This window comes from Mustela erminea, chromosome 6, assembly GCF_009829155.1.
Source record: "Mustela erminea isolate mMusErm1 chromosome 6, mMusErm1.Pri, whole genome shotgun sequence".
Taxonomy (NCBI): Eukaryota; Metazoa; Chordata; class Mammalia; order Carnivora; family Mustelidae; genus Mustela; species Mustela erminea.
Genome location: NC_045619.1, coordinates 20,000,001 through 20,012,122, shown reverse-complemented (window position 1 = coordinate 20,012,122; position 12,122 = coordinate 20,000,001). Strand labels below are relative to the sequence as shown.

At 37.1% G+C, this 12,122-nt stretch overlaps 1 protein-coding gene across 10 annotated transcripts in view; it reads left to right on the top strand.

The window, feature by feature from the left end:
* ANO4 (anoctamin 4) overlaps positions 1–12,122 on the top strand; it is a 445,901-nt gene that overhangs the window by 423,219 nt on the left and 10,560 nt on the right. For all 10 annotated transcript variants that reach the window (XM_032346621.1, XM_032346625.1, XM_032346622.1 and 7 more), the window contains one exon: positions 6,524–6,643. In XM_032346621.1, coding sequence (XP_032202512.1) covers positions 6,524–6,643 — 120 coding nt within the window. The remainder of the gene's footprint in view (positions 1–6,523; positions 6,644–12,122) is intronic.

The following is a 12,122-nucleotide window of genomic DNA, read 5'->3' as shown; positions in this document are numbered from 1 at the left end:
AGGTACATATTACCTCAGGCAAATTCAATTCTGCGGCATCACCTAAGTGATCCCCAAAAGTCATGACTTTCTGGGTATTTCTGGTCAGGTAAAGTCCAAGCAAAATTATAACACATCCCCTAGATTTCATTTCTATATCTTTTTTAATAGGAGAAAAAATTCCTCTTGGCTAAAGTAAAAATAATCCAGTTCTAATTGTGGAATTTAGATGTCTGTAAGTCAGAGTAGATTATGTTTTGGGAGACTTTTCAATGTCCCAGAAATCATCCCACATGGGCTATGACTACTCACACAGGCAGCCCTGCTTCCTGGTTTACCAGTCAGAACAAAACTAATCCATATATCTACTGTAGTTAGATTAGCCCCAAGGAGTAATGTGCTACCAAATCAATTCAACCAAATTCATGTACCCCTGGCCTAGGTCCAATTTCATTATTAATCCTACTTAACTGCTCTAAGGCATGAATGGTTGAAAACAGTAAAGCTTACAATCCCGCTATTTGAAGAGGCTTCTATAAAATTCTTTACTATAATAACCATGTGGCCATTAGACACTAATTATCTAGCAACTTCAAGTGAACCATCCCATTTTAAGAGACTTAAAGACATACTATATTACTCATGTAGTCTTTCTACTTTTTTTTTAATTAATTTTTTTATTTTTTATAAACATATATTTTTATCCCCAGGGGTACAGGTCTGTGAATCACCAGGTTTACACATTTCACAGCACTCACCAAAGCACATACCCTCCCCAATGTCCATAACCCCACCCCCTTCTCCCAAAACCCCTCCCCCCAGCAACCCTCAGTTTGCTTTGTGAGATTAAGAGTCACTTATGGTTTGTCTCCCTCCCAATCCCATCTTGTTTCATTTATTCTTCTCCTACCCACTTAAGCCCCCATGTTGCATCACCACTTCCTCATATCAGGGAGATCATATGATAGTTGTCTTTCTCTGCTTGACTTAGTCTTTCTACTTTTAACTGTTGCCAACATCCTCTGTTTGACTGAGCCTAGAAAAGCTTGCCTTTGTTTAAACCACTTTCCCATTTGTTTTGCATTTGATTCTCAAAACAACCCCAGGACTGGGACGTGCATTATTACCCCCACTTTGAAGAGCAGAAAGAGACTGAGAGGTTAAATCCAGAATCACAAGGTGGAGTAACTGATGGAACCCCCATGAAGGCAAAGCCTAGACTCATACAGTTCTCGCCATCCTGAACCACACAGCCATGGGGGCCATTGCCACATAATGTTTATCTAGCTTACCCAACAGGAGAAAATTTCTTGGGGGTTTAAGTCCCAGTGGTTATTTAAATTCTTCCTGGACCACAAATGTAATGAAACCTGTTTTGGTTTGTGGGGAAAACCCGAAACCTGAAAATAATATGGGAATATTTACATGCATTTGATAGTGAATCAAAGCTTTAGAATGTTGACAGCTTATTAGATTTAAGACAATGTTCATGGAGACCTAAGAGTCTCTTTGATTTAGGTTTATTGGGCTCCCTGGGCTATTTGTTATATATCATCTTCACGTAAGAGCCTTCTGGCATTTTGAATATTTATAGTTGTACCTTCTATCTTCTAATCCATTGGTCATTTTTCTTGTTTGCAAATAGTTGCTTTGGTATAAGTTTCTTCATGAATCTTGTGTTCTGCCCCACCAGCTACTTTATTATCCTTTTTAAGGTTTGTTTGTTGTTGTTGTTTTTCCAATTCGGAAATGCTTTAGAAATGAACTCATAGAGGAGCAGCATTGTCAAATTTTAGAATGTTTCAGGCTTTTGAGGTAGCATGTGCATAGTCAAATTATACTTATTATTTAATTCACCCATAGAAATGCCCTATTTCAATTGAGGCTGACTAAATCAAAAGTGCTCCAACCAAACCAACCTCCAAAACTCCAGAGTACCTCAGTGCCTCCTTCTGTTTTTTCAGCTTTCCCTGGCTACTCTAAAGATGAGAATTTCATGCATATGTCCAGAGTGACTCAGTTCATATGCCTCTATCCCTATGAAAGGATGTATCAGCCATTCCTGACTGTATTTCCATACTCTCATGAGTGCTCAGGAAAGCATCTTAAAGGCATAGAGGGGAAGGTTTTCTCATTGTCCAGACAGATCTGATCGTGGGAGGAATACTGTGAGTTGAGGCAGTGTTCTCCACACAGTGGGTTCACAGGAAATTTTTAAGTGTTTCATCTGTCTTCTTAAGATAGTTCTTTTTGGCTGCAGCCTGCCTAGGTAGATTCCTGAACCGAGGCCCATGCTCAGATTGTTCACTGTTTGCAAAATAAAGTGACTTCGTCTTTCAGGAAATTGTCACATGAGCCCTCTAGAAAAGCACTTGGAGAACTAAAATCAACTTTGGATATGCATCAGGAGACAAATTATGAAGTAAAATTGAAGGTGTATACTATGAAATTTAACTCACATTGACAGAATAGTTTTAATAAAGAAATTAAAATTATTTTTCAGGTAACACCAAAAAATCATTTTGGGTCCCCCCCCACCACTGAACATTTTAATAAACCAATTATTTTGTTACCAGGCTAGAGTTGGGGAACATTCTCTAAGAATATGTGCAGGCTTTAGGATTACTGTGAGATCTATATCTGTTTTAGTGATCTAAATCAAAGCTGGTTTTCATGTAGAAATAGTGAAATCATAAAGACTTAGAGACTTGATGAAGGACATGATGCTCAAACTATCACATGATGAACCACAAATATCTTAATAAATATATTTTTGTAAATTGTAATCTAATCAATAGATCAACAGCATAACCAATTGTAAAATTATATTTAAAAACATAAAGCTGACTGTATAGAGATTTAATCTTTCTTTTTTCATAATGTCTGGCATTTTTATTGCAGTAAGTCAGGAGTCCACTTTCTTCTGTCCTTATCTCATTAGCCTAATTATCTATAGAGAAGTTTATAAATTTGTCATTTATTATCTAAGGCACATTTGACTTTAAATGCATAAACCAGATCTTATTTCTTCTAGCTTTTTCATTTGAGCCCTATCCCATTCTCTTTGTGAATGATCTAGATCTAAAATCTCAAAGGCAAATTTAATAGCAAAATTCACGACACTCCACAGTAAGTCTGATCTGGACTCTACAAATTCAAACGTCAACTTCACATTCTTTTCTTTCCCTTAAAACTGACTAGTAATGATCACTAGTTCACTTTTTTCCTTAAAGGATTAAAACAGTAAGTCATGAATGGTTTTAAAACCAGAATTCTCAATGAATATGGTCTTTACAGAAGTTCCTTGGAAAAGGCATGCATCTTAATTCAAACAGTACTATTCTTACATAACATATTTCTGAATCTCCTTTCTTGGAAATGCCTTCGGAGGCCCTCTACTGGCCCCTTAAGAAAATTAACTTGTTTTATATTTACAGAAACCCTTCCTTTGTCTGATAGTTTTTTCTATCTCTTACTGCCTGATCATCAGTATAGCTTCATCTTTCCTCTAACTTGGAGCTGGTGGTGTGCCACATTGAGGGTGTGGTGATCTCCTGCTAGCAGATTGGGAGACATGGGATCTGCTGCTGTCTATGGCCTCCACATTGACACATGAATGCCCTTACCTGAACTTCATACAGGGAACTGTGAGAAATCTCATTTCCCTGAATTGTGACCACCTTAACTATTTATTGTGGGCAATAGCTAAGATTCTACCACAGTGAAAAGGCTTTGAGAAATGCCCAGGCAGTTGAGTATTAGCAGCCCCTCTTCTTCCCTGATTATGGAAAGGATATAGAAGGAAGACTTATGCAGTGAATAACTGTATACATGTCCTACATCCATGTGTGATGCTTTGTACACAGGAGCACAGAACCAAACACACATTTTCAAGCTGGATTTATAACTGACATTACATGAATATGCTTAATAAATAGTTCAAAGATACATCCTCTTTTTTTCGAAAGGAGAGTGTTGTCCATGAGACTGATATTTTACTTAAATTTAGATTTTACCTCAATTGAGTTTTTGGACAGAGCAGCCATTAAGCCACAGTTTTAATCTCAATAAAACTGCAGGGCTGCTTTGGGTAGTAAGAAAGAGTGCAAGAAGCTTATGAATGTTTCATTTCAAAGTTGGACCTGTTTTCTGCAAGTTTCCAGAGCACCTTTCGTCTCTCACTGTTTGGCTCCTGAGAAGACTCTGCTATATTCTATAGTTCACAAAAACAGTCTCCCTCTCTATGACAGCTAATAATCATCAAAGCACTCATTTGATTTCATGTCATGTTCTAGGCAGTTCAAAGACAAGGGAGACATTATTCCAAATTAGCTTCTAAGGAGTGATAGGGGAGACCTGCAGCCAGTTGGATTAAGGCATATTACACACCCACTGACCATGGGTTTCACCCATGAGTGACTTGACAAATGGGTCCTTCTGCTTGGTTCATTTTTTTTAAGGCCCTGATAAAACCTCAGTGATTTGTCTTGATCAAGACAACACACAGAACTTATGTCTTCTCAGAACTACCTGTGTGTCACCATTTTGGTGTTCAGCAGCTTGGAGTAATCATGTCAGACAAGTTAATGAAGAGAATTTGAAAGCTATGATTTATTCATTAAATCAATAATTATTTATTGACCTTCTGCAAGATACAAGAAATAAAATTAATAGTAGCCACTCACATTTAATTAAGATCTTGCTATATGCTAGACACTCTATCACTCACTTTACATGTATCATTTTGTTTAATCCCCACAATGACCCTATAAGGTAGGCATGTCTGTTATTTAATGAAGTTACATAACTTGCCAAATTTGCATGGCTAGAAAGCAGAAGAGATACAGTTTGACCCTCAAACCTAAGTTTTTAGTATTGTAATATACTGACTCCTCATACAGAATAGAAGATGTGTCCTCAAGAACCTTATTAGCTGTGAGATATGTAGGTAATAATTTTATTCCTGGTCCATTCTTAAGACCTTGATAGAATCTCTGATGCTTTAGTTTTCCTCAAATGAAATCAGTTGAATTTGATATTTAGTGGATTCCTACACTACACAAGACATAAAAATACTTATGACACCTGCTCTACTCCAAAAACTAAAGGAGAAGACCTCCATCCATGCACAAGAACAAGCTGTATGGTAATGGTGCAGTTAGGTACAGCAGCACCATACAGAAGAGGGAATGAGTCTTTTTCTGGTGGGATTAGGACATCTCCCCAGAAGGAGTGCCATTTTAGTTGCTCATTGAAAAATGAGCACTATTTCTTTCTTTTTTTATATTTATTTTCAGCATAACAGTATTCATTATTTTTGCACCACACCCAGTGCTCCATGCAATCCATGCCCTCTATAATACCCACCCTCTCTAAAACTCCCCAGGTCCTCCATGCTATTTGTTATGCTCCACAAATAAGTGAAACCATATGATAATTGACTCTCTCTGCTTGACTTCTTTCACTCAGCATAATCTCTTCCAGTCCTGGCCATGTTGCTACAAAAGTTGGGTATTCATCCTTTCTGATGGAGACATAATACTCCATCGTGTATATGGACCACATCTTCCTTATCCATTCGTCCGTTGAAGGGCATCTTGGTTCTTTCCACAGTTGGGTGACCGTGGCCATTGCTGCTATAAACATTGGGGTACAGATGGCCCTTCTTTTCATGACATCTGTATCTTTGGGGTAAATACCCAGGAGTGCAGTGGCAGGGTCATAGGGAAGTTCTATTTTTAATTTCTTTTTTTTTTTTTTTTTTTTTTTTTAAGATTTTATTTATTTATTTGACAGAGAGAGATCACAGGTAGGTAGAGAGGCTGGCGCAGAGACAGAGAGAGAGGGAAGCAGGCTCCCTGCTGAGCAGAGAGCCCGATGCGGGACTCGATCCCAGGACCCCGAGATCATGACCTGAGCCGAAGGCAGCGGCTTAACCCACTGAGCCACCCAGGCGCCCTATTTTTAATTTCTTGAGGAATCTCCACATTGTTCTCCAAAGAGGCTGCACCAACTTGCATTCCACTATTTCTACTTAGAAAGGAATGAAGAGAAAATAGAAAAGATAGCCTGAACAGAGGCATGAAAGCATATGGTATATGCAGGGAATGTAGCTTAGCATGACTGTAGCAAGGGATGTGATTTGGAGTGGGAGGGTCATAGAAACACCAGTCACACTTGAGGGATTATGACAGAGTTCAGATATTAATAAAGGAATGTGTTTGTGTATGTATGTGTGTTTACACCATCAAGGAAAGAGACAGTGACTTGCCTACTAATCATGCAATGCTGTCTTTCTCCTATTTCACTGAGTATTGATTGGGGTAGTGATGTTCTGGATGATGATTCTGAACAAGAAGAATGGAATAAAAGAATGACTTGTTCCTGATTCCACATAACCGGGGTTTTTCAGTAGATCCTAACTTGAGTGCTTATAACAAAGCTAAAGGCATTTTACAAGTATAAGAGCTTCTAGGAAGAGCTTCTAGGAATTGGATGCAGAGGTGATCAGAGAACTAATTATAGAATTCTTTTTCTCTTTTAGGTGCATGGTTGGCTATGTAAATGCCAGCTTATCTGTGTTTCGAATTTCTGACTTTGAGAACCGATCTGAGCCTGAGTCTGATGGCAGTGAGTTTTCGGGGACTCCTCTCAAGTATTGCAGGTGAGTATGGCACACTTAGCCAAACCTGGGCTGGCTCTGCCATAGGGAGGTTTTGCTCAGACAGCTCTTTCTGACTGAATGGGTTTAAAGCAGTGGTTCTCAACCTTGATCGTGCATTAAAATCCACTGGAGAATTTTAAAATCTCCTCTTGACCAGGCTGTGACCTAAAAAAATTAAAACAAATCTCTGGGGTGGAAGGCAGACATCCAGATCCAGAGAGCCATATAAGAGTAACCCAAAGAGACCTATACCAAGACTTTATAATCAAAAGAATATTAGAAGCAATAAGAGAAAAACAACTTGTTACATACAAGGGGAACCCTTCCTCAATAAAACTATCAGATTTCTCAGTAGAAGTTTTACAGACCAGAGGAAGTGGCATGATCTATTCAAAGTGCTAAAAGGAAAACAAAAACAAAAACAAAAAAAACACCTGTTAACCAAGAATATTCTGCCCAGGAACAATGTCCTTCAAAATTGAAGGAGAGATGAAGAGTTTTCTAGACAAGCAAAAGCTAAAGGAGTTCATCACTATTTGACCAGCCTAACAAGAAATGTTAAAGGGACTTCTTTAAATTAAAATGAAGGAGGCACTAAATAGTAAGAAAACAGATGAAAATATAAATTGCACTGGTATGTATATAGAAAAGAAGTGGGAATGATCACTAACAAAGTTAGTATGAGATTAAAAAACAAAAGTGGAAAAAATCATTATAACCACAATAATTATTTGAGGGACACACAAAATATGGACATTGTGACATAAAAACAAAATGGAGGGAGAGTAGGGGCACCTGGGTGGCTCAGTGGGTTAAGCCTTTCCCTTTGCCTCAGGTCATGATCTCAAGGTCCTGGGATCGAGCCCCACATTGGGCTCTCTACTCAGCAGGGAGCCTGCTTCCCCCTCTGTCTCTGCCTGCCTCTCTGCCTACTTGTGATCTCTGTCTGTCAAATAAATAAAAATAAAATCTTTTAAAAAATAGAGGGAGAGTAAAGATACAGAGAATAAAGATATAGAGCTTCAGAATGTGATGAAACTTAAATAATTATCAACTTAGACTATTAGTTGTTATAGGTTAGCCTTGATTAACCACAAAGTTAAAAACCTACAGTAGAGATACAAAAGAGAAAGGAATCTAAGCCCACCACTAAAGACAGCTATCAAATCATAAAGGGAGAGAGGAAGGAAAAAAATAAACAGGAACTACAAAACAGTCAGAAAATAATTTAAAAATGGCAGTAAGTACGTATCTGTCAGTAACTACTTTAAATATAAACAAAATAAATTCTTCAGTCAAAAGACATAGAGAGGCTGAATGTATAAAAATCAAGACTGACCTGTTTGCTACCTATGAGACTCACTTCTGATGTAAGGATATAAATAGACTGAAAGTTAAGGGATTGAAAAAGATGTTCCATGCAAATAAAAACCTAGGAAAGCTGGGATACCTATATTGTCTCCTTTAAATATAGACTTTTTTAAGAAAAGAATATAATAGACAAGATCATTTTATAATGATAAAGAGGTCAGTCAATCCAACAAGATTTCTCAACATACCCAACACAGGGGCACCTGGTATATAAAACAAATATTAATAGACCTAAGGGAGAAATAGATAGCAATACACTAATAGTAGAGAACTTTAATACCCCTCTTACATCAATGAATAAATCACCCAGACAGAAATTCAATAAAATAATATTGGCCTACATAGCATGTTATAGATTTATACAGAACATTTCATCCAAAAGCAACAGAATACGTACTTCTCAAGTGAACATAAAACATTCTCCAGAATACAAATCAAAGCCACATAAAATAACACTTTACACCAGTCAGAAAGGCCAAAATCAACAAGTCAGCAAACAACAAATGTTAGCAAGGATGTGGAGAAAGGGGAACCTTCTTACACTGTTGGTGGGAAGGCAAGTTGGTGAAGCCACTCTGGAAAACCATATGAAGGTTCCTCAAAAAGTAAGAAATATAGCTACCCTACAACCCAGCAATTGCACTACTAAATATTTACCCAAGGGATACAAACATAGTAATTTGAGGAGAACCTGCACCCCAGTGTTTATAGCCTCAATGTCCACAATAGCCAAACTATGGAAAAAGCCCAGATGTCCATCAACAGATGAATGGATAAAGAAGATGTGTGTGTGTATATATATATATACACATATATACACAAATATGTATATATATGTGTATATATGTGTATATATATATATACATTGTTGCAAATGGTAAGATTTCATTTTTTTGATGGCTGAGAAAAATTCCATTGTGTGTGTATGCATGTATGTACATGTGTATATATGTACATATATACACATGTGTATATATACGTGTGTGTACACATATATGTACATATGTGTGTGTGTGTGTATATGTATATATGTACAAATATATACACACACATACATACATGCATACACACAATGGAATTTTTCTCAGCCATCAAAAAAATGAAATCTTACCATTTGCAACAATGTGGATGGAACTAGAGGGTATTATGCTAAGTAAAATAGATGAATCAGAAAGACAACTATATGATCTCATATGTGGAATTTAAGAAACAAAAGGGGATCAATAGAGAAGGTGGGGAGTAAAATAAGATGAAATCAGAGAGTGCCGGTCCAGCCAGAGAACAACACCTGAAAGTAGGGCTGGGAGATTTAAGGAAAATAGAGAGAGAGAGAGACAGCGGTCTCAGGAGGATTACCCCATCTCAGGCGAGTAGCAACTTTATTTCTTCAGGTAACCACTTTTATACAGCTTCAGCACAATGCTGGTATCAATACTCAATCATATACATCAGTGAAAAATGAATCAGGCACGATGTTAACAGGCTATTAACCTCCAAAATTTGTGATAATCTTAAGGTTCCAAGAATGTGTTTTTTCTCAAGACAAGTCATAAGTGAATCACATAAAACTACGCAAATGTTATTTTCACCCTGAATAGCCTTTCAGAGTCAAGCCATGCGAGCGTCCCCACTGGACTTGCTCCAAGTTCCCTTGGCACACAAGGGCGTCCCCAAGTGTGTCCAAGTTCACTTCTTATCCAGGCTTCCAGAGCCATAACAATGCAAAGAGTTCCCAACAAGAGAGGGAAACAAACTATAAGAGAATCCTAACTATGGGAAACAAACTGAGGGTTGTTGGTGGAGGGGAGGAGATGGGGGATGGGGTAAACTGGCTGATGGACATTAAGGAGGGAAGTTGATATAATGACCACTGGGTGTTATATGCAACTGATTAATCACTAAACTCTAACTCTGAAACTAAAATACATTGTTAAGTATACTGCATTTAATTAAAAAAAGAAACATTCTCCAGGATAGATCGTTAAAACAAATCTTAATAAATTTAAGATTGAAATCACATGAAGCATCTTTTCTGACACTGGTGGTATAAAATGAGAAATTACAAAAATAAAACTGGAAAGATTCACAAGTATGTGGAGATTAAACATATTACTGAACATCTAGTGGGTCAAAAGGGAAATAAGACATAGCTTGAGACATTTGGAAATAGAAATACAGCATAACAAAACATATGGGATAAAGCTGTCCTAAGAGGGAAGTTCATAGCAATAAATGTCTACCTCAAGAGACAAGAAAAATCTCAACCTAACTTTATAGCTCAAGGAACAAAAATAAACAAAAAGAACAAATGAAGTTAGTAGAAGAAAAAAAGTAACAAAGATCAGAGCAGAAATAAGACTAAAAACAAATAGAAAAGATCAATGAAACTAGGAGGTGGTTCTTTGAAAAGATAAATAAATTGACAAACCTTTAGCTAGACTCCTTAAGAAAACAAGATTCAGATGAATGAGAAATGAAAGAAGATGTTTTATAACTGACACCACAGAAGAACAAAGGATCATAAAAGACTAGTGAACAATTATATACCAACCTAGAAGAATGGATAAATTCCTTGAAACATACAAATTACCAAGACCAACTCAGGAGGAAACAGGAAATTGGAACACACCAATTACTAGTAAAGAGATTGAATCAGTAATCAAAAACCTCCCAACAGGGGCTCCTGGTGGCTCAGTCGGTTAAGCCTCTGACTCTTGATTTCTGCTCAGGGCATGATCTCAAGTGGGCCTCCAAACTGGGCATGGGATTTGCTTAAGATTTTCTCTCTCCCTCTGCCTCTCCCTTTCTAAATGAACAACAAAAAAAAAACTCCCAAGAAACCAAAGTCCAGGACCAGACAGCTTCACTGTTGGGTTCTACTACCACATATTCAAAGAATTGATACCAATTCTTCTCAGAATCTTCCAAATAATAAAAGAGGAGTAAATACCTCCAAACTCGTTTTACATTACCCTAACTCGAAAACCAGACAAAGACACCACAAGAAAAAAAAAAAATTACAGGCTAACATCCTTGGTGATGTTACTTACAAGAGTAGGGATGTATCTTAGTAGCATGGTCGTAAAAGAAAAAAAAAAAAAAAGGCAAGCCTCAGAAGACTATGTACAGTATAATATCCTTTCTAGAAAGTTCAAAACCAAAACTAAACAGTATGATATTCAGACAAATGAATATTGATACAAACTTTTGTTAATAATAACAATGAAATTCAGAATAAGGAAAGCAAGGGGATGAGGAGAAGGAGGAAATGGGGGTAAGGTATAAATTTTTGATAAGGTTTTAATTCTTGTGTTACATGGTAGATATATGAGAGTTCATCATATTAAGTATTAAATATAAAGGTTAGAAAAAAGAACATGAATAGATCAATGAGATTTGTTTAAAAAAATTAAATATGATTAGGCCAATTCTGTGTACCTGAGGTTGAAAATAATGTTCTATGGAAATGCAAAGGATGAAGAATAGTCACAATGCTTTTGAAAAATAAAGTGGAGATTTTCCATACATTAGAATTAGTATAAAATTATAATAATCAGTATAGTGGTATGACTGGATCAAATAAATAGAAAATGGAATCGTGTTGAGAACTTAAAAATTGCACATTAAAGATATGATCACAAAATAACACATACAGTATGATTTCATTTATATAGAGTTCAAAGCAGACAAAACGAAGCACTGTTTTATTCAGGAACACTTGTGTAAGTAGTGTAACTATAGAGAAAAGCAGAAAATTAAATAGCAGTTAACTTTCTGAGTGTCTGGGATTGCTTTTGAGGCATTTCTAAGTTATTGACTCCTGTTAATATGGTTAAGACACATGTTCTGTGTTTTAACGTGGATGGCAGTTATGTGAAGTTCACTATCATCCTTTTAAATGTATATATACTCTCTCACTTTTAAAAATGGGAGTAGGAGCGCCTGGGTGGCTCAGTTGGTTAAACAGCTGCCTTCGGCTCAGGTCATGATCCCAGCGTCCTGGGATCGAGTCCCACATCGGGCTCCTTGCTCGGCAGGGAACCTGCTTCTCCCTCTGCCTCTGCCTGCTATTCTGTCTGCCGATGCTCACTCTCTCTCCCCTTCTCTC